The sequence below is a fragment of the Hibiscus syriacus genome, unplaced genomic scaffold (assembly GCF_006381635.1).
Source record: "Hibiscus syriacus cultivar Baekdansim isolate YM2019G1 unplaced genomic scaffold, ASM638163v2 tig00111022_pilon, whole genome shotgun sequence".
Lineage (NCBI taxonomy): Eukaryota > Viridiplantae > Streptophyta > Magnoliopsida > Malvales > Malvaceae > Hibiscus > Hibiscus syriacus.
In genome coordinates, this window is record NW_024062956.1 from 1,500,104 (window position 1) to 1,524,588 (window position 24,485).

At 31.5% G+C, this 24,485-nt stretch overlaps 1 protein-coding gene, 1 long non-coding RNA gene and 1 pseudogene across 2 annotated transcripts; 2 read left to right on the forward strand and 1 right to left on the reverse strand.

Moving 5' to 3' along the window:
* Nucleotides 1-287: 287 nt before the first annotated feature.
* Nucleotides 288-2,532, reverse strand: LOC120150415. Its single transcript, XR_005518527.1, has 4 exons — nt 2,521-2,532; nt 1,294-1,365; nt 1,137-1,208; nt 288-475 (listed from the first exon to the last, which is right to left on the reverse strand). It is a non-coding gene; the product is annotated as an uncharacterized LOC120150415 (long non-coding RNA).
* Nucleotides 2,533-3,116: 584 nt separating this feature from the next.
* Nucleotides 3,117-4,012, forward strand: LOC120150414 (AT-hook motif nuclear-localized protein 28-like). Its single transcript, XM_039163097.1, has one exon. It carries the CDS (start codon nt 3,167-3,169, stop codon nt 4,010-4,012), a length of 846 nt encoding a protein of 281 aa, XP_039019028.1. The 5' UTR covers nt 3,117-3,166.
* A 6,948-nt stretch (nt 4,013-10,960) lies between these two features.
* On the forward strand, nt 10,961-23,256 carry LOC120150554 (annotated as a pseudogene).
* The last annotated feature ends 1,229 nt before the right edge of the window (nt 23,257-24,485 follow it).

Sequence of the window (24,485 nt, forward strand, 5' to 3'; positions counted from 1 at the left end):
TGTAAACATTAAGGGCTAATTTTATTATTATACCAACTTTGAAAGCTGCCACTAGGATAACCAAAAAAAGACATTAAAAAACAGTAGTGGTCATTTTGCAACTTTTCATAGTCAAATGACCAAAAGAAAAACTTATAGAATCCACGTATATAGTGTTTAGTGCCATGAAAACAAAGGATCACACCACAAATTAACTTGTCGCTGCCATTACATTCATCAATACTAGTTGTCTTCAACATCTTAGAAAGAGCAGGATAATTGAGTTATTATAGTCAAGCTGGTATATAGATTTACACGTACGAGGGCTAGCGTTCAAGGAACCCCCATTATACGGTGTGATAATATGCTTAAAACCATGTCAGTACATATTCAACTCCAAGCTTTATAACATCAACCTGTACTTGACGAGCAGTTTGTGTCGTAACTTGCGAGCCCCAGAAGCTCGGGACCTTCTAGGCGAGGGTTTTTCTCGAAGCTACATATTTCGGAAAAATATTGAAGATCAGGGACGTTGTTGCACAAGGAAAACAAAAGAATCAAATAGCTCTAAAATATTAACAATGTGCACCATGAGACAGTCCATTAAACAGTGATTCCAACGAAGCTCGTCAAAGAAGAGACAAAGTAGAAACTTGAAGGCAGATTGTCGATCATGAACAACTAAAAATAAAATAACAGAATCTATACTGGCCAAGAGACTCTCGTTAATGTGCATTCTGGTGTAAAGGAAAAAAGAACACGGTATCTTTTTGCAAAGCTGTCATTAATAACTTAGACTGTTAGCAAAAGCACAGAGAATGGCAGAAGGCCACAAACAAGGGAATACGCCTCAGCTTATCTACAGAGTATAATCGCAAATATAAAATCGAGCTTCATCTTCTCCAAAGGCTTTAAATGCTGCAGTCATTTACTTTTAATTTTAAACATTCCTCGAGAAACTCTTCAAAGTCTTTATTTTTATCCGAACATCAAAATTATCATTATTACCACATGTGGATGAAAAAGAAAAGAGTTAGAAATTATCTCAAACTTTACAGCTTTAAGGGTTGCACATATAACTGATATCATAGTAGAAGGACATGAAATATAACCAGATTTAAAAAATATATATAAGAAGAGAGAGGGGGTAAGCTTACTTGTTTAGAGGAATGTGCTCAAATGGTCCACTGGTAGGAATTGGTCCACACAAATCATTGCTTGAGACATCACTAGAAGAAAAGGTAAAATTTCAAAGACCATAAGTCTAAGGCTTCTTAAAATCCAGATAATAGTAGATAAAGTCGCAATACTTACACAACTTTGAGGCTTGAAACACCAACAAGTTCCCTAGGGATAGGTCCAGTTAACTTCTTGTCATTAAGCCGCCTGGCATTGCAGTCGGTGACATGAGAATAACTAGAAAGGGAGTGATCATGGTGGCACTATTTGAACACCAGTAGAGAACAACCATTATCTAATACCTGTAATTTACTTAAGCCCGGTAATTCATTTTCTTAAGTCTAGAAATGAAAGCTCGACTACAGTCTATTCACCATAAAGTGATTAACACTTGGGCATGAACACTCACAAACAAGATGCTTCAGTTTCCCAAGTGACCGAGGAATGGTCCCTGAACTGTTGTTGTTATATAGGTCCAAACTGATGAGGCTCTTCAAGTTTCCAAGTTCAGCAGGGATGGTTCCTTGGATGTTGTTTTTGTAAAGCTCCCTGCATGGAAGAGAAGATAACCGCAAGTGAAGTTTTTGATGCATGACAATGTATAATCAAGTGAACATTGATAAACAAGATAATATGCACCTGCAAATATGTCGGTAGGTCCAGAATTCAGACACTTAGGGCAGAAGTGGGCAAAGGATAAAAGGGAAAGAACATACAGATACTGCAAATGCTCAAGCTTCACAACCTCAGGTACCAAATGTCCAGACAGGTTGGAATTACCTAAATCTCTGCAAAAAGAAAGGGGGGAAAATACCATTTCAAATGGAATGGAAAAATGCCATAATTCCGAGGTGCTATTTCTCAAAAAAAGGGTAAAGTATAATAATGGTCACTGAACTTTTCTAAAACTTTCATTTAGGTCCCCCAACTTTTAAAAATTGCAATACAGTCCCCCAAAATTTATTTCGTTTGCAATATGGTCTCCCAACAGTTACGTCGGGGACCATATTGCAAACGGACTAAATGTTGAGGGACCATATTGCAAACGGACTAAATGTTAGGGGATTATATTGTAAGTTTTAAAAGTTGAGGGATCTAAAAAAATTCAGTGACCATTACTATACTTTACCCTAAAAAATAAGTAAATTGAAAATTTGTCTCTAAGCTATCTTGAGTTTATAAAAGACTCAGAATTAATATTTTATCTAAATTTCAGGAGTTAAAATAAAAAAAAAATTTACTAACGTGTAGTTAATCAAACTAACAATATTTAATGTTTCATTGATCAAAACTTCATAAAACGATAACGTAAATAATTTAAATTTAATTTTAAGAGTATTGTAACTAAAAATATGCAAATACAAGAAAACAAGCTATCATTATCGTAATTTACCTTAAATAATATTACTTATTATATTTAACATTTATATGAATAATTTCTGAAATTTTTATCAAACAACGACAAATAATTTATATAATATCATCTTAAACGTAAAATAAATTATATTTTTCAAAAATATAATTTATTTTACATAAATTATTTTTTAGAATAACAAATACGTCATAAATCATTAAAGAAAATATAAAAATAGATTAATATAAAAAATAAATTATATATTTAATCTTTCAATTATTCTCACAATTAAAAAATTATCACATTAATAATTTATTTATTTTTTAACAATGATCAAAATAGAATAAAAGTATAAATTTAATGATAATATAAGAAAAATAGATGTTCAAAATAAAATTGTAGAAATAATCGGTGATTAATACGTAATTTTTCTTTAATATCAATTCGGAGAAAGTTAACAACAGCGGTGTGGACCCCATTTCATTATACGTCACATTGTGATGGGTCCCACTTACTACTATATTTTAAACTCCACTGACTATATATACGAATAAAATAAAGCCCAAGAAATGCTTTACGCAGTTCTTTGATTTTTCTCACCATTCTTCCTTCTCTCTCTCTGTGACTCCTGATACTCCCCCGCCTCCACCAACAATGGCGGACTATGGCGTAGCAATCTCTCTTTCACAAGCTCACACTTCCGATGATGACTCATCCGAGCATAGCCCTCGAAGTGTACCTACTATCTCAGCCTGTGGCGGTGGAGATGGCGGTTCCAAGTCTAAAACTCCTTGCAACAAGATTATTACCCTTGATCACTACCACCAAACTCCGTCGTCATCGGAAAACACTGCTAGGAAGCCGAGAGGGAGACCTCCAGGGTCCAAAAACAAGCCCAAACCACCCATTGTTATAACCAGAGACAGTAACACAACGATGAAGCCGGTGATTCTCGAGATCTCCCCTGGTTCTGATATCATTGACGCCATCATCGGCTTCGCTCGTTCAAACAGTGTTGGTGTTAGTATCGTCAGTGTTACTGGGTCTGTTTCAAACGTCACGCTCTGCCATCCTGTATCTCACGCGCCGGCATTCTCTCTTCATGGACCCTTTGGTCTACTCTCTTTGTCTGGCTCATTCATTGCCAAAACAACCCAATCGTCTTCATCATCATCAACAACAAAGTCGCCATCGCCTTGTTCCTTGTTTTCTTCTGGCTCGTTCTGTGTAACTCTTGCAGGGGCTCAAGGGCAAGTGTTTGGAGGGATAGTAGGAGGGAAAGTAATGGCGGCGACACAGGTGATTGTGGTGGCGACTACATTTATAGACCCCGAGTTTCATGTGTTGCCGTGTGAAGGAGATAATAAAGATCATCAGCAGCAGGAAACAAAGACTGGTGCTGCAGTTGAGTCTGTTTATGGAGTAGCGAGTCCCACTCCCCTTAATTGTCAAATGCCTCCTGATGTTATGCCTTGGGGTCCTTCCTCTCGCCCTTATTGACTTCATTTTCTAGGTATGCATCTTTAGAGTTTTAAAACATGGATTAATGGTTATCCACTACAAGCTTGCAGGATTATTTCATGGATGGTGGTGGAAGTGATGGTGATGACTTTAGTTTTAGGGTTTAGGCTACTTCACCTAGGACTGCTATACGACAGAACCAAATGGAAATGTCGGTTTTTGAGGTATTCAATGTAAGGGCATCCCTTGGGAAGGTCTTCTTTCTTCTGACAAATCTAAAGCAAAAAGGGATCTGATAAGCCAAGTCAAAGGTCTAGAGTCTATTATATACTGTTTCTGTTAGCTTTATTTTCTTTTTCACTCAGCTATCTGGTCTTTTATGTCTTCTGGTAGAGCAGCAGATCAGTCTCTTTTATGTTATGATTTGGCATTTCCCAGCTCTTTTAACTCAATAGCAAGTACCCGGTGCTAGTTTCTGATATATTTATTTCCTTGCATGCAAATTTGCTAATGATATCATATGTCGATATAGTAAAAATAAATAGATTTTAGATTTGAGTATATATATATTGTGGATCAAAAAATTATTAAAAAACTTAAATTATTAAAAAAATAGATACAAAATTTTATGTGATTATGAATTATTAAATGAAATTTATAAATATAAATTAAATTATTAATAAAAAATAAAAAAATTATATAAAAAATTTAGAACAATCAATCTTTAATGATAATCTTACTCTTTCTATATTTATATCACCTGTCAGTTTGTATCATATCGGATCATTAATATTACTAGATTTTCTATAACCGTCATGCACGAATTCTTGGTACTTGAAAGATTTCATAACGAATTCTTCATTAAGTTTTATATTGATAATCACCATTTTGGCAGGTAGTTCTAGGGTGAGAATATTATTTAAGATTAAAGCTAAAATTTTGTTAAATATACTTAAAATATAATCGGTGTAATAAATTATTTTGGAATTTTAATATTTTAGTATATATTGGGAAATGATATTAATTATTGTGCACGTGCTTAAAATGTTAAAAAAAAGTTATAATTTATGTATATGTTTTTCCAAACATACATAAAATTATGTGAAAGATACACGAATTAATTACTTCAATGATTTTAAGGAATTTATTATTATTTATTGAGGTTTTATGTTCGATCACCTCAGAAAGTATAAATTGTTTATTTTAAATAGTTGAGAATTTTTAAATAATATAAATTTATCAAAAAAATTACGCTAAAGATATGTAAAAAAACAATTCAAATTATTATTTTTTGCGACAAATTATGTATATTACTAACATTCTATGTATCTTATTAATTATTGTGCACGTGCTTAAAATGTTAAAAAAAGTTATAATTTATGTATATGTTTTTCCAAACATACATAAAATTATGTGAAAGATACACGAATTAATTTACTTCAATGATTTTAAGGAATTTATTATTATTTATTGAGGTTTTATGTTCGATCACCTCAGAAAGTATAAATTGTTTATTTTCAAATAGTTGAGAGTTTTTAAATAAATATTAAATTTATCAAAAAAATTACGCTAAATATATGTATAAAAAAACAATTCAAATTATTATTAGTTTTGCGACAAATTATGTATATTTACTAACATTCTATGTATCTTTTTATTACATTTTAGCTAATATATCATTTTTACCTTCAATTAAGATTTCCCCCCTAAAACATCCCAATTTTGCTTTTATTGGGTTTTTTTCTTTCAAAAATATATTTTTTTTATTAATTTAAGGTGATTATAAAATAATATATGTTCAAAAGATTCTTAATTATTTTACAATAAATGTTTAAACATCCTTGTAGACGAAATATAACTCGGTGTGTGTATTAATGCGAAAAACTTAAGATATTTTTGTAACTATATTTATGTGCAAAATTTATAAGTCTCAACTAATCTAGTAAGAATATTTTGTATACATATCAATGATGATAATGAAATTATGTTTAGTATGTTTACATGTATGATATAAAATTATATAATATCTTTAGTGATTGTTGATATGTATATGAAATTAAAAATATATTAGTTTTGTTGATTTGAATAAAAGTATAACAAACGCATTTGGTTGGTTAACCAAGCTTTATTCTCTCTTATATCCTTAAGTTATGGGTTTTAGATCCACTTTAAACACTCTCGTTCCTTCCCCTAAAGACTAGAGTATCATTCCCCTCCCCTTTAGGTAGGAATATAATTAGATTTAGAATTTGTCAAAAATTTTGAATAAAAGTATAATATATGCTTTTTAAAAGATTTATTTTGCTAATGATTTATAATTTTATAGCTTTTGATATATTTTTAGTATTTTTTAAATAAAATTAGTAATTTGATTTTAATTTTAGTAGTTTTTATATTTTTTGAATATTTAAATATTTTATATTTAAAATTTAAGTTATTTTTCTAAAAAAATTAAATAAGTCATCAAACTTTTTAAAAAGTTGATTTAATTCTCTTGTGGATCGTCGTGTCATTATTGTAAACCATCAAGTCAACATCGTAATGATCAACATTTGTTTTTATTGATCAATTAGTCAAAAAAAAATTCTTAGTTTAAGAGAACATTGAGTAAAAAAATTATAGGTCACTAATTCCTTTTTAACAAAAATGTAAAATATCGTTTACAATTAAACCTAAAATAATCTCATTAAAAACAATAGAATATCTTAGAAAGAGGAGTGCAAAATTTAAATAACATAATGTCAAAAAAATCTCTAAAATTTAATTAAATAGTTACTTTGACTCATATTTTTGAAATATTTTGAAATATTTTATCTCTTAATGTTTTAGCTTAGAGAATAAAGATTTCTAACATTGCCTTAAATAATCACTTTGATACATTTTTTTTTTTGAAGCATTTTGACTCATCAACGTTTTTTATTTTAGGGAAAAAAATTTATTTTAAAACATTAACTATTTATTGACTAATAATTTCTTTAAAAAAAATTACCTTAAAATATTGAAGGTTATAATATTTTAAAATAAAATTAATAATAAATTAATTATTTAATCAAATATTAAAAATATTTTTTATATTATAGCTTAAATATGTATGGATCCTTTCATTTAATGCCCACGAAATCATCCCCTCCTCAAGGAACTGAATCCAAACAAAGGCAATGTGATCTCTTGTTTTAGTTTATCGAAGGAGAAGATGGTCCAAAATGCTCAGAACATACTTAGCTTTCGAGACACATGGCATTGACGATCAGAGAGAGAGAGAGAGAGAGAGCAGTAAGTCTCAAGTCCCAAGCTTCATTTGTTACCTCTCCTTTCCACGAAATCCATTCAGATAAACCAGAGGACTTTGGCTTTTTCAGACTAGTAAAAACATCCATCATGAAAATTACACTAGTAAATGGTTAAATTAAGGGAATGAATTGCATTTTAACTAGGCTGAATGAAAATTAAGTATTTAAATTATACATTTTGTTAATTTTAAATATTTAAAAAATAACTCAAAATATATATTTAATGTTTTTTATATTCTTTTAAATGTCTAGATCATTACTATCGTTAAAAAAAACTGTTGTTCAAAGAACTTAACACATGTGATATTTTTATAATTTCATATAATTCTTTTAAAGATTCATGCCACATCATTTCGGAGATCTTATCGAAACATCACATTGACAGGAAATAATATATGTCAGAGACCCTTTCGTTTAATTTTATCGATTTAGTACTATTCCTCACAATGTACGAATTGTCATCTGTACCTTTTCGAAGTTTCGTCGAGCTGGCGCCACGTAATGACATGACCAAATCACCATCCGTGCCTTTTTAGGGCATCTGATATGTACGTAAGGCACATATCACCATTCGCGCCTTCCATTATTTCTTTCGAAAATCTCGACCTTTAAACTCTCCCCTCGCCTATAAATAACACACCTTATATGCAAACATCACCACATCAATTCATTCTATTTTTGTTTCACCAATTCCTTCGATTTTTATTGTAAGGTAAACCTTTTTTATTATATTATATTTATTTTATATATGACTATTTGAAAAAAAAATTATTGTATTAATTATTTTGTACTATTTTTTGCGTTGTAAAATTGAAAAGTAAGATCATACGTCAAGACATTTTTGTCGATGCGGTAACAATATAAAATTATATTATTTAAATTATTGTGAATTTTTTAAATTTTTTTATTAGGTTATATTTTAATTCATATACTATTTATTTAATTAGGTGTATTTCAGCTATTGTTTTTGCATATATAAAACTCGCAATTTTTCAAACTCTCAGAATGACACATATTTAAGCTATTGTTTACTATGATGGAGAAATTCGGGAAGATGAAACTAACGTCGTGTTCGCATCAAATCATTATGTCAAAATATTCTTCAAGAGAAACATAACTCTTTAGGAGCTGACAATGAAGGTTCAAGAAAGGTAAATCCCGATGATATTTTCTTGCACTTGATTACCTATTCAAAGAAATAATTTTTATTATATACCAAATAAAATTATTAATATGCGAAATCAGTATTGTAATTACCTCAATAATAACTAGAAGACCAACGAATTTTTCACCACCGACATAAAAAGGGCATGTAATACCACGCCAAAGACTGGAGCTAAAGAGACATCCGCCGATAACATTTTTTATAGTTAGTAGCTCGACACATTACCCTATACATAAATGCCAAAACTGCGGAGCCCCAACTCAGTGTGCCAGCATAATGAAAATCGATGATGTGACATAACCACATACGATGAGCTTGGTTGCGTGATTTATCCGACATCAGAGTCCTCCTATGAGCTGTAGTATGCAAGCCCGTGCATACATTTTAACCTGCTATTCGGAGACGTCGCCACTTAAATGTTTGAAAGTTACATCCAACCAATTTAACAGAATTCAACCACCGTTGAAATTAGGCAGGACACCTCCAAGATACTCCTCGCACAATGAATGTTAGTCACCATGCGCCACACCAGAAATCACATCTTCATCTACTGAAAGTCCCAAATGCATGAAAACATCCTCCAGCGCAATTGTGCACTCTCCACACGGAAGATGAAATGTGTGTGTCTCTGGTCTCCACCGCTCAACCAATGTAGAAATAGGGTTAGATTCTAGGTTACAATACCCTTCATATTTTGATACGTAACTGAATCCAGCCTCGACTAAATACGACCATACACAGGTATGTATCTCTAACTTAAGATTACAAATGAATGGATCTAATATACAGTATCTCTCCTAATTTAATAAATATTATAGAAATTAAAATATAAACTAATACTAAACAAATTAAATAAAAAATATTAACAATAATTAAAATTAAAATAGAATTTAAAATTATTATCGTATCAGCAAAATGCCTCGAGATATGATGTCTATCTAAACGTAGCAAACCGCTTTCCATTTTATAACTGCAAAAAATAATAAAAATTAATATAATAAAATAATAAATTATTAATTTATTATAATACAATAAAATATTTTACATTCTTAATAGAATTTTAACTTTGCGAGAATTTGAATGGGTTTGAGCTTTGAGAGAGTTTTGATGTTTGTGTTTGGTGTGTGTTTGAATGAAGAAGGCTGATATTTATATGAATATGAAGAGGGGAGGGGGTTTAGCCGGATGGGGTATTAATGTGGGATGTGTGAACGGTTGGGATATTAATGGAAGGCATGGATGGTGATCCACGCCTTACTGACGTGTGTCAAAACCTCGAAAAGGCACAGATGACGATTCACGCCTGTCATTACAAGATGCCAGCTCGAATGAAACCTGCAAAGGCGCCTTATCAGAAAAGATGCTAGATCGATAAAATTTAGAAAAAGAGTGTCTGACATATAATTATTACTTGTCAAAATGATATTTGGTAAAAAAACCTATAATTTCACCTTTCGTGGTACACATTCATATGTAATTAGAGGATATATCTCTTTAGATTTCCATTTCATTCGAGGTATGTCTCATACAAACCATTAATACACAACATTAAATACTCAAAACATAATTAGAATACTATTTGTTATTATATGCCAATATATACTACCTTCAGAGAAATATATTTATCAAACAATTTACAAATTCAATTCTATATTATTTGTTCTAAAAGAAATTAGATTGAATATTTTTCTATCCATGTAAGTTTTCAATTATAATTCCTTATGTAAAAGTTACGGTGGTTTTTCAAATTCACTTCTTGTGTTATTTTTAATAGCAGTCTGTTTATAATACTTTAAACTCGAGTGGGTCTAAAGTATCACATTTGTCTGTCAAGGTAACTATTAAAATTTAAAATCTTTCTCATTTTCATTAAAAACATTATATGTTTATTCAAAGACATCCATAGCCATTAAAAATACTTTTACAAACCGAAACTCTTTGATGCATAATTTAAACTAAAATAACATAATTTCATTACAATAATAAAGACCCTATGAATACACATTTAACTAAAATTAACAATATGTTACTCTAAAAGGAAAACTGAAAATCCTACTATATTAATACTCACTACAAGAAAATATACCTTTAATGACACACGAACGATGACACACGCTAATTTATGACTTGCAAAAAATGTGTCATAAAAAATGTCATGTTTTTTAATATCGAACAATTTATAACTTACAATAATATGTGTCATATTTAATAGTCATAATCTAAAAAATTTACAAAAACACAGAGTACACTTTTAATTGTGTATCATCTGTAAAAGTCATCTTTTAATTTCCCTCATTATTTTCATCCTTTCCCACTTCTTCCCCCCTCGATAATCAGTTCACGCCGCATGCTTCCCCCTTTTTCTCTTTGCATCAGTCCACTGGTTTCTCCATTCACCACAACGAAGACGAAGGGAGTCAAAATTCAAGGGTTTCCACAGTTATTCCTCGTTCTCTATTCCACCATTCAATTTGGGTTTGTTCTAGTTTCGATTGGGTTTTTTAGATTTTATGAATGAGTTTTTTTTAATTCTTACAGAGTACACCTGAGTTTCAGGAAAGATATGGTTTTTTTTATCTGTTTGATACCTTCGGCTGTTGTCTCATTTTAATTTTTGTTTTTGGGTGCTTTTTCATTTTTTCGATATTTACCCCTCCTTTTACAATATCCAAGGTATTTGAACATTGTATGGATTCTTCCAAACTAACTTTCAATGCTAAATGCTGGAACCACTAAGATCTAAACTTGCAAATCCTGTAAATGCATCTATTTTCATGTGAATTTCTACGAATGCAATTCACCCTTGTTCATTGTTGAAATAATTCTGTCTCTAAGATGTTTGATTGTTTATAATGTTATGTTTAAAACTATTAATTAAATGGAAATAACATATTATTAAAGAAGGAGTGTAAACTTGTTCTTTGACGGACTAGTGTTGAAATTTGCACTTCTTGATGGAAGAATAAGGTGCATAGAAAAAGGGATTCATATTCTTGTTTATCATGCTGGTCAGTTATCGTTAGTAAAAAAGATTGGCAGCATAGTTCTCATTGTAGTCTTTAGTTTCAATGGCTATGCTTCCATTTTCTAAAATGTGTAGGTTTAAGATGATGAATTTGCACCAAGTTCTAAAAATTCATCCTTTTTTTCTAGTTTAATTCTGAGTAATCGTATATTTTTTCTATTTATAATTGGGACTGATTATTGACAATTTAACGAGCATATGAGAGGGTTTACATGAAAACATATTATGTATATTGTGACTGAAAGTGAAACTAAACTATCTTAAACCAAGTCATGTATTTCAGCTTAAAGAATATATGTCTTAACATGCCAGGCTCTTGCCCATTATATAGGTTATTTACTGTTGCTCAAACAGTTAGCACAAACTACTACTTCTGTGTTTTTCAATTATTTGCAAGGTTATATTGCTCTATTACTTTCAAATATGTAGCAAATTTTGTCTGATGTTGCTTGTTAAGATAACTTTTGTTTCACATGACCAGCTGAAACTGTAATATACATAATATATTACTACATGAATAGATCTCAGAATGGTCACCTTACTCTTAGGGAATTGAAACGTGGAAACTTGATTGACGCGATGCTACATGCTGATGAGGAATATGACATTAATAAAGTTTTGAGGTAGGGACTTAGCTTGGAATAAGTAATTGCTTTTGGATGCATGCTTAATACATTCTGTCTGATACTGATTATTTTCACTTTGCAATCTCTCTTCTTCTATACTATATATACAGGTACTTTTCATATCAACACTTTTACGTGATATATTGCAAGTTTTGGGAGCTGGATACATATCATGATTTCTTGATTGACAAGGAGAACCTTATCATATATGGTAACCATGCGCTTACCTACCGGATTGTTGATAGGATATTTTCTCAGGTTTGTTGTGTCAGGTGCCATTTTTGTTCATTGGTCCAAACTACATTCTATATGCAGAAGAACATTTTCATTTAATTGAACTGTCTATTCCACTTTCCTTTTCTATCACTTATTTTGTGTCATTGATTGACTTAATTTTATTTACAAGTTTGGAACTTTCACTCATGTTATGCTTCCATACCATTAGGTTCCAATAAAGTTTACCAGTAAGGTCGAAGGGAAGATGGGGGTATGAAGATTTTGTTTACTTCATCCTTGCAGAAGAGAACAAGTTATCCGAGCCTAGTCTTGAGTATTGGTATGTTTGTGCTCTTTCTCTATAGAATCAAGGGTATTATGTTTGATTTTGTTCATGGATTATTAATTTTGAAGTTTATCTTCTTAGTGATTGAAGTAAATATACCCTCTACTTATTGTATAAATTCACTTGTTTGAAAAGTCCCCCAAAATATTTGAAATGACATTTTTTATACTCCTAAAAAATTATGAAAAATATTGTCAGAAGCTACCATTTGGGAAATTAATCTTCTCAAAGAAAAATTTAAGTGATGTAAATGATTAATAAGAATTTTTATAAATATTCCATAACTTACTGTTGCTGCTGTCTGAGGGTGAGAAAAAACAATGTGTTTTGAAATGGTGGAGCTTTGGATGATCACAGTGAGATTGGAGTTCCAACAGTTTACAATTTTTGGCTAGTTTTTCCAATGTTGTTTTTTTTCCTTTTCTAGGTTCAAGTGTATAGATTTGGATGGCAATGGGATTCTAACATGTAACGAAATGCAATTCTTTTATGAGGAGCAGTTGCATCGAATGGAATGTATGGGGCAGGAGCCCGTGTTCTTTGAGGACATCTTATGCCAAATAATTGACATGATTAAACCATAGGTTCTCCATTTTATTTGCTCTCTTTTTATTTTCTTGTTATTTAATACAGTGTCTGTTGAAAACATTTTAATGTTTCGATATAACAAATTAAGTATAAATGAATTTTAAGATTTTACAAATGACTTTCTAAGTATATTCGACTCAATTACTCGAATATCAAATTATTACTCCAAGTCTTCAAGATCAAATTCAAACCTTACTAAATGTGTAAAATTGTGTTTTATACTTAATATATTTTTGAAACAATTTTCAAAGTATTTTGAACCAAAATCAAGCCTAAAATCAATTTTTCAAAGAGATGCACCGATGCACCAATTCATGCATCGATGCACCATAGAATAAATTGAACATCGAATGCATTTCATGCATCGATGCACATACTATGCATCGATGCACTCAGAGTTTTATGAAAACATCAAATGCATTTGATGTATCGATGCACTCTGGCTATTTTGAAACATCGAATGCATTTCATGCATCGGTGCACTAACTAAGGGTCCAACGGTCAAAATATTTGAATTTTACACTTGATGCACCGATGCACCTTGGGTATGCATCGATGCACTGAATCTCCCAACTGATTTTATTAATTGTTTTCACACTTAAACGGCTATATTGACTCCACTAACCATCCCTATTGTTCAAAAATCATTTGAAGGAGTATTTAAACAAGTTCTGAAGCCATTTATCAATAACAATTAAGAAGAAATCATATAGAAACAAGAGAGAAAACATCAAACATCAAGTTTGTGCAATTCAAACCAAATTTTCTTTCAATATTCATTTTGCTTTCAAGAACACAATTTGTGCTCATTTATAGTTATCTTTGAGTGTTCTTATCTTGTTCTAGAATTGTGCAAACATATTGCCTTGTGAGGTTTTCCTTGTAAGTTTACAAATTTGTGTATTTCTTTTTGAAAAAGAGTGTGCTCAAGAATTGGGGTCTAATTATTGAGGGAGTTGTAAGGTTACTCTTTGTCCTCAAAAGAAAGAACAAATTAGTGAATTTGTTGGAAAATCCTTAGTGTGGATAGCTAAGGTAGTGGACGTAGACTTTGGTTGAGAAAGTCGAACCAATCTAAATCGTTGTGCAATTACTTTCAATTTTCTTCAAAAGCTTCCACCAAATTTTTAATTTCCAATTCACCCCCTCTTGGCCGATTCCATCGATTGATTAACTCAATAATTGGTATCAGAGCTTGACTCATTTGAATGTTTAACCGCCTCTTGAGTAGATCCGGGAAAAGTTAAATCGATAAAGATGGCGTTCACTTCCGGTTCATTCTCCATGGAAGAATCCAGACGAATTGACGTGCCTCTACACTTCAACGGAATAAATTATCGTCGTTAGAAGAGGTTTATGATGATATTTATCCAAGCATTTGATATGGAAGCTTGGATGATAATCGAGAAAAGGGTATTCCTCTCCTACGAAAAAGCAAAGAAGTGGAGTGATCAAGAACAAAAGAAAGCTCAACAAAACACAAAGGTTATGCACATGTTATGCTGTGCAATTGATCCTAATATATATAAAGAAGTTTCTTCTTGTTCAAGTGCCAAGGTAATGTGGGATAAGCTTGAGGAGATCTATGGAGACAAGGAAGAAGAAGAACCAATAAAGGTGATGTCTCTATTAGCTCTCACAGAGCCAAAGGTATCTTCTAACTTAAATAAATTAAATTCAAAATCTTTTAAGAGTTACAAGATGCTTATGATGAATTATTTTCGAAGTTTGAGACCGTTAACTCCAAATATAGGAATTTGATTTCTAAATTTATAGCTAAAAATGATGTTCTTTTGAAAGCTAAAACAGACTTGGAAAAACAAAATGAAATGTTGAAAAAGGAGTTAGAGCTTTCAAAACTAAAATCTGAAAACTTTGAAAAAGGGATTTTCAAATTAAATGAACTTCTTCTAGAAGCGAAAATGGATTTTGAAAATCAAAATTAACTCTTGAAGAAGGATTTAGAGCTTTCAAAAATGAAATTTGAAAGTATTGAAAAAAGAAATTTTGATTTGAAAGTTAAGCTTGAATGCTTAACAAAAGAAAATGAGATCATTTTAAATAATTCATCTAGTTCAATAATGACTATATGTTCACATTGTCATTATCATGGTCATAAGGAACATACTTGTCATTAAAGAAAGGAAAAAGATTTAAAATTAGACAAGTATGGGTTCCAAAAGGAACAAGGGGCATTGAAACTAACATTCACAAATCCAAAGCAATTTGGATACCAAAATCTACTTACATGTCTCTTGTAGGTGTGTGGAGCAATGGTGATGAAGATGATAATATTCAATATGCTCTAGCCACACATGAAAAATGAATGGGTAACCTCTAAACTTAATGCATTTATTTGGTTGCTCATTTAGTTTATGCATGCATGAGGTTTTAAATGTTCTAAATGATTATATGTTATCTAATGTATGTTGAAAGATATTGTATGATGAACATAGTAATTTTTGGTAATGTTCATCATATTAATTTTTGGTCAAAATTGTTTTTAAAATATAATTGATATCTCTTTAACAATTGATATCGATTTTTTCAAGAACTTTGGTTTTGCAAAATTTTGACCTTAAGTTTTTCTTAATGATTATGCATAGATTTTTAAAATAGTATAAAGATTTAATGCATAACATTTTTCAAAAACTTTATGCATGTGCTCTTAATCTCAATAATCAACATTGCATAATGTTTTGTATGTGAATGGATTAAAGCATAATTCGATTAGATAAATTTGACAAAAGATACAATGTCTTATTTTTAAATTAAGTGTTTGCAAAATTGATTGACATTGCATCTATTTTGATTATGCTTGTTGTTCATAGAATAGGAAACATTTACATGGTGTATTTAGATTCTATTGATATGACTAATGTATGCCTAGTTGCTAAGGATGAGCATGATAGTTGGTTATGGCATAGGAGACTAGGACATGCTAGTATGAGCGTTTTGGAACGGCTAATTCAAGGTGATTTAGTTCGAGGGTTGCCTAAACTAAAATTTGATAATGATAAAATATGTGATGCTTGTGCCAAAGGAAAACAGAAGCGAGTTTCTTTTAAATCCATTAACGATGTATCAACTAGTAGAGTATTATAATTGACCCACTTAGATCTTTTTGGGCCATCTAGAACTACTAGCTTGGGTGGAAAACAATATGCATTTGTCTTGGTAGATGACTATTCTAGATATATTTGGGTTCTATTCTTAAGTACTAAAGATGAAGCATTAGAAGAAATTCATCACGTTTTCAAAACTAATCCAAAACGAAAAAGGTTACTCTATAACTAGTGTTAGGAGTGATCATGGAACTAATTTAAAAAATTGGATTTACTGAATTTTAATTCAAATTGTATTAGCCATAATTTTCAGTACCTAAACCCTCAACAAATGGAGTTGTGAGAGGAAAAATCAAACTTTAGAAGAAATGGCTAGAACCATGCTTTGTGAAAACATTTGCCAAAATATTTTGGGCGAAAGCCACAAATACGCTTGTTATGTTATTAATCGAGTAATGATTAGGCCTATTTTAAAGAAAACTCCATATGAACTTTTTAAAACTAAAAAGCCTAACATTAGCTATTTTCATCCTTTTGGATGTAAATGTTTTGTTTTAAACAACGGTAAAGACAATCTTGGCAAATTTGATGCTAAAAGTGATGAAGGAATTTTCTGGGTTATTCCTTAAATTCTAAAGCTTATCGAGTATTTAATAAAAGAACTTTGGTTGTAGAAGAATCTATACATGTTGTTTTTTATGATAATCTCCTTCCGAGGAAGGATTCTTGTTTGAATGATGATGTAGGTGTTATAAATACAAAGGACGTTAGACATGACGTTGGAGAACCATCATCAAAGGAAGAAACAAAAGATGAGGAAACCCATGATCCTCTCGAGAATCCAACCATTGAAGAAAGGGAAGTATCTTACCCAAGAGAGTACAACTATGTCAAGGATGGTGAAATTATAGGTGATCCATCCAAAGGGGTAACAACTCGATCTTCTCTTAGAAATATTTGTAATTATGTTGCATTTATCTCATGCATAAAGCCTAAGAATATTAAAGAAGCGTTAAAAGATAAACATTGGATTATGGCTATGCAAAAAGAGTTGAATCAATTTGAGAGAAGTAAAGTTTGGACATTAGTTGAAAGGCCTAGTAATAAATCTATTGTAGGTACTAGATGGTTATTTAGGAATAAGCTTGATGAGAGTGGTAATATAGTGAGAAACAAGGCTATACTTGTTGCTCAAGGGTATACTCAAGAAGAAGGCATAGACTATGATGAAACATATGCTCCCGTAGCTAGGATGGAAGCAATTAGAATGTTATTAGCATTTACATGCTTTCATGAATTTAAATTATATCAAATGGATATTAAAAGTGTATTTTTAAATGGTTTTATAAAAGAAGAAGTGTATGTGGAACAACCTCCAGGTTTTGAAGATTCAAAATTTCTAGATCATGTTCTTAAATTGACAAAAGCGCTTTACGGTTTAAAACAAGCTCCTAAAGCTTGATATGAAATATTGTCAAACTTTTTAATTGAAAAAGGTTTTTCAAAAAGGAAGGTTGACACTATATTGTTTTTAAAGCATAAAGGTAAAGATTTATTGGTAGTTCAAATTTATGTTGATGATATAATATTTGGTTCTACTAATGATGTTCTTTGCCAAGAATTTTCTAAGCTAATGCAAAGTGAATTCGAGATGAGCATGATGGGGGAGCTCTCATTTTTCTTGGGACTCCAAATCAAGCAAAGAAAAGATGACATCTTTATCAATCAAGATAAGTACGTCAAAGACATGCTCAAGAAGTTTGGACTGGAAAATGGGAAATCGCATGACACTCCAATGAGCTCATCAACAAAGCTTGACATAGATGAAGGAGGTAAATGTGTGAATGTTAAATTATATAGGTCAATGATTGGTTCTTTGCTTTATCTAACTGCAAGTAGACCAGACATTATGTTTAGTGTTTGCTTATGTGCTAGATTTCAATCATGCCCTAAGGAATCACATTTACTAGCTGTTAAGAAGGATCTTTAGATACCTTAAGGACACTCCTAGTTTAGGACTTTGGTATCCTAGAGACTCTAGCTTTAGCTTGCATGCCTTCTCTGATGCGGATTATGGAGGATGCAAATTAGATGGGAAAAAAAAACTCTGGTACTTGCCAATTCCTTGGAAAATGTTGATTTTCGTTTTCAAAGAAACAAAATTGTGTTGCATTATCTACCACTGAAGCGGAATACATTTCAGCCGGTAGTTGTTGTGCACAAGTTTTATGGATGAAACAACAACTTTTTGATTATGGAATTGAAGTAGATACCATTCCTATCAAGTGTGACAATACTAGTGCTATTTGTCTCACTAAAAATCCCATCCAACACTAGAACTAAGCATATTGAAATTAGACATCACTTCATTAGAGACCATGTCGTAAGAAAGATGTAATTCTAGAATTTGTGATACTTTGCACCAATTAGCGGATATCTTAAAACACCTTTAGACAAAGAAAGATTTGGAAATAGGAGAGAATTAGGTTTAACTGACCTATCATCACTTAGTGTTTAAAATAATTTTAACATTTAAGAATAAATAAAAAATGTTATAATAGTAATTTTTACTGCATTTATTGCTATTAGTTTGGGGGAGTTTATGTTCTTTGGTCAAAATTAATTTAATGTTCAAATGTTGTTTAAGGATTAATTTGATTGATTGAACATGAATAATTTTCAATATATGAGTTGCCAATACCACTAGAGCTAATTAATTTAACATTTTTTAGTATTTAAAATGGATTTTTGTCATTTTTGTGATTCATGCATCGATACACTTAACAGTGCATCGTCCCTTTGAATGTGCATCGATACCCTATTTCTTCCTCATTTTCTCAAAACACTCTTAAAGCTCTCTCTTGGCCGCCACTCTTCTCTCTCTCATTACTATCAAAATTACTCCAAATCCTTGGTTTTTTTATCGGAATCTTCGAGCTTTTCAACTCCTTATCCTGCTCTTATCATCAAATTGTGCAACATAACTTCTCATTATCACAAAATCCAAAATTTTCAAGGTATTTTTCTAAAAACCCCTATTTTATTGAATATTGATCTTAGGACTAGTTTTAATTAGTTCTAGGATGAATATTATATCGGGCATTGATTGTTTGATGATTACAAACTAGATTTTACAACTAATTTCATCAAAAACTCACAAATTTTCAATAAATTTTTGAATTTTTGAAATAAAAAAAATATTCGAAAATCTGAATTTAATTTTTAAATTTGATGTTTTTGATTTAATTATGTTGTTTTCATATACATATTATGATTTTTTAAAAAATTATTTTCAAATAGTTTTCAAAACCTTGCCCATTAGGATTTGATTTAGAGAACCTTGAATTATTGAAGACTCAATTGAGTTTTGGGATTGATTAAATTGCATACATGTGTTTCAATTTGCAGGTTATATTCCTTTTTCCGATTCCTAAACCATGTCTAATCCCAAATGCCCTAGAACGTCATCGAGTCGTTCTAGTTCAAACCAACCTCTAAATCTCGTTCCTCCTCCACCTAATAGTCTAATAGGATCCTGTTTTGATATGCCTGAACGTCGTAGAGACGAATTGTACTCTAGGTGCAGAAATTCTTTCCAATCCTATAGAATTCGGGAAAAGCGTATTCCTTCTCTTCAAGCCATGATTGATATTGACTTCGAATACCTTTCGATTCTTAAAACTTGGAAGTTTGATAAATTGTTTCACCTTAAACCTATCATCTATCAACAGTTAGTTCGCATCTTTTACTCCAATGTGGTATGCATTCAAAACCAAACTCAATGTGGGACTATAGCCATTAGATCCTATCTTTTAGGCTAATATATTAATATTGACCCCGAGACTATAGTTTTCCTTTTTGGGTTAGATGATGATGGGTTATATAATGAGAATGAAAATGTGGAATATCCCTTCGTTTGATGATCTCTTGGTGGTTTAGACCATCCGGAGGTAGGTACTCCACTCTTCGTACTAGGTATTTATGGTGGATGCACTGTATTAAGAATAAGATCAAAATAAATCTCCCCCACATTATATTTAGTCAACTAGTTGACATCATAAACATTGTTCCTTCAAAACATGTTGAAAAATTGATTTATGGATGTCTTCTTAGTAACCTTTTTATCAAACTCGGTCTAAACGTCTCTCGACAATTCTATCCCTCTCCAAAATCAATCAATCTCACCTCATTGAAGAAAGCGGATTGAAAACAAGATGAGGAAACCGGTCTTTGGGTTTTTCGACCCGGTAAGCAAACCCCGAGAGCTAGTTCTTCACGAGTTGCTCCTAGCACTTCTCGTGCTCCTCCCCCTCCGGCACCAGCTGCTGACGATGATCTCGAGTTTCAACAACTTATACAAGATATCGACGATCATGTACCAGACGATGAGCCTGCACCGGAACCAACACGACAAGAAGATCAAACACCACCATATTTTTTATCTTTCTTGGAGTCGTTTGATATGAGGTTTGCCTCCATGGAGTCTCAGATTACTGAGCTTCAGCGGGAAATGCGTGAACGTATGGACGCTCTCACTCTTGTAGTTCGAGCTCATTATCCTCCTCCTCCCGATCCTCTGATGGAGTGAATTTGTTTCCTTGTTATGTTTTCTTGGATTTTTAAACTTGGATTGATTTTGATGTTTCTGGATTGTTTATTTTGGATCCTTAAATGTTTGAATTTGTTAGGAGTTATGTTTTGGATGCTTGGGTGACTGAACTTATTATATATATTTGGTTTGATTTTAACTTTATTATTTTGAGCTTAATGTTTCTTAATTTTTGCATCATATTAGTTCATTATGACCAATTATGCCATTTCACATTTGATTATGAAACTAATGGCTAATCTCTCTTTTGATCTTTGATCTTAGCAGCTTAAGCTATATATATATATATATCAATTGGCTATGTTTTTCAAAACCTTGTTTAAATCAATTTTTAAGTCTTTTTGATTTAACAAAAAGGGGGAGAAATGTTAAAGTGTTAAAATGTTTTAAAGGGGGGAAGTGTTAAAGTAAGGGGAAGTAATTTCAAACTTAATTTTTCAAAATTTATTTTCAAAGAAAATATTAAAATTGCACATGTTTTGTTATATCAAAAAGGGGGAGATTGTTGAAAACATTTTGATGTTTCGATATAGCAAATTAAGTATAAATAAATTTTAAGATTTTACAAATGATTTTCTAAGTATATTCGACTCAATTACGGAATATCAATTATTACTCCAAGTCTTCAAGATCAAATTCAAACCTTACTAAATGTGTAAAATTGTGTTTTATACTTAATATATTTTTGAAACAATTTTCACAAAGTATTTTGAACCAAAATCAAGCCTAAAATCAATTTTTCAAAGTGATGCACCAATCCATGCATCGATGTACCATGGAATAAATTGAACATCAAATGCATTTCATGCATCGATGCACATACTATGCATCGATGCACTCAGAGTTTTATGAAAACATCGAATGCATTTGATACATCGATGCACCAGCCATGCATCGATGCACTCTGGCTATTTTGAAACATCGAATGCATTTCATGCATCGGTGCACTAACTAAAGGTCCAACGGTCAAAATATTTGAATTTTACACTTGATGCACCGATGCACCTTGGGTATGCATCGATGCACTGACGCTCCCAACTGATTTTATTAATTGGTTTCACACTTAAACGGCTATATTGACTCCACTAACCATCCCCATTGTTCAAAATCATTTGAAGGAGTATTTAAACAAGTTCTGAAGCCATTGATCCATAACAATTAAGAAGAAATCATAGAGAAACAAGAGAGAAAGCATCAAACATCAAGTTTGTGCAATTCAAACCAAATTTTCTTTCAATATTCATTTTTCTTTCAAGAACACAATTTGTGCTCATTTATAGTTATTTTTGAGTGTTCTTATCTTGTTCTAGAATTGTGCAAACATATTGCCTTGTGAGGTTTTCCTTGTAAGTTTACAAATTTGTGTATTTCTTTTTGAAAAAGAGTGTGCTCAAGAATTGGGGTATAATTCTTGAGGGAGTTGTAAGGTTACTCTTTGTCCTCAAAAGAAAGAACAAATTAGTGAATTTGTTGGAAAATCCTTAGTGTGGATAGCTAAGATAGTGGACGTTGACTTTGGTTGAGAAAGTCGAACCACTCTAAATCGCTGTGTAATTACTTTCAATTTTCTTCAAAAGCTTCCACCAAATTTTTAATTGCCAATTCACCCCCCTTGGCCGATTCCGTCGATCGATTAACTCAACAATGCCTATTGGAGTGTGCTCATGGAAAATTGATTAGAAAACTAATTTTGTGCTAAGATCTGCTTGTAATTTGAAACTTAGATTTGTTGGTGTAAAGGTAGGTTTTTGGAAAATTGAGTTTAATCTCTTCTCATGCTCCTCATGAAGTAAGTAATTAATGGTTGATTTATAATAAGATCATTTAGTGTGATCTAATGAGCTAGTTATACAATGAACCGCTTTTACCATATATTGGTTTGGGATTTTAGGTCCTGAGTGTTCACTGAATGTTCCTTCCTATACACTGCAAATGAAGATAGAATGTTTTACATGTTCAGCTATGTCACATTTGCAGGATGAGAGCTATGTCACATTGCGTGATCTGAAAGGCTCTAAACTTTCTTGAAGTGTTTTCAACATCATTTTTAATCTTAACAAATTCATGGCCTTTGAGACTCGTGATCCATTCCTAATTCGTCAGGTAAATGTGTTACGTTAGCTCCTTTAATATTACCATTACTAGAAATTGTAAATCATCATACTTCTATGCAAGTTTCGAATAACAACATTGTATGTATCGAAACAAACAAGAGCGTGAGAACCATACATTGACAAAGTGGGACCGATTTGTACATAGAGAATATATTAGACTTTCAATGAAAGATGATGTCGAAGATGCCTCTAATGGAAGTGCAGATGTTTGGAATGAATCGGTTGAGGCTCCCTTCTAAGTTGAATAAGGTAAGCTTTTCCAGTTCACATTGTGTTGTTTTGTTTTGTTCTGGCTTTTATCGAAACGAAAAAAAAAACAATAGATGCGTAAAAGAATGTAATGCCCAAAGCATGCGTGCTGGGTATTTTGCAAGTGCACCAAATCAAAGAATAAAAGCTAAAATGACTGTAAAAAATTATAATCAAGCACCTAAGAAGTTCATGCAAACTCACATACTCATTTTTCTCATCATCTGTTATTTCTCTACAGGTGCTCAGAGAAGAGCTCAACACTTCTATGTTGAGCACCGAAAGGATAATGTTGCCTTTATGGGCAAGGAAGGAACTCATTGGAGGAGAACTTTTGGGCTTGCCTTTCTCGGACATACGCCTGATGCACCTGCGAAGGATTTTCAGACCTTTGCATGCATGGTTTGAGGGAAAAAATGATGAATCATGCAATTGGATCCAACTTTACCTAAACAATTTTTCAAATGAACGAATTTTGCCGAGAGACTGTAAATCGAAATCCAGGTATAAGAAAGCTCGGAACATTTTAATACCATTTCGTTTCTTGATTTCTAAGGTACTATCTATGTTCATATTTTCCTCTCTGGGGTCTAGGTTGGTTCATTTGGTAGTAATTTTAGTAGTAATTTTCTTCGGAAGAAAAATTAATCAGTACAATTTTAGAATGTAAGCAAACTTTTCTGATACAAATTAATGCAAGTTCTTGTTAGCAAGACTGAAAAATGTGAATTCGTGTTGTAATAATGTATATAATTTATATGAGAAGTTTTACTAATTAAATGTGTAAAATTTATATTTATATATGCTTCAAAGAATGCATATGTAAAATTGGTCATTTTAGTACTCTTTGATAGTTATATACTTCACTTTAAATAAGTATAAATTATATACTTATTTCATATTTTTTACTTACATTGGCGATGGGAAGGAACAATACACGGATGATGACATTGATGATATTCGCAAAGAATGGGTATCTTATGTGGCAAACTTTATTATGCCGTGATATTTTGTATCGACATATGATTACAATATTTTTGATAACTTAATGTGAATATATTGTATGCAAATGGATTGCTTATAGATAATATGATACATATATTTAGTTTTATGAGGCATTAAATGTGATTTAGTTTGATTATTTGTCAATCTACAATATATATATATATATATATATATAATTTACGACATACAATCACGACACACGAATGTGTGTCAT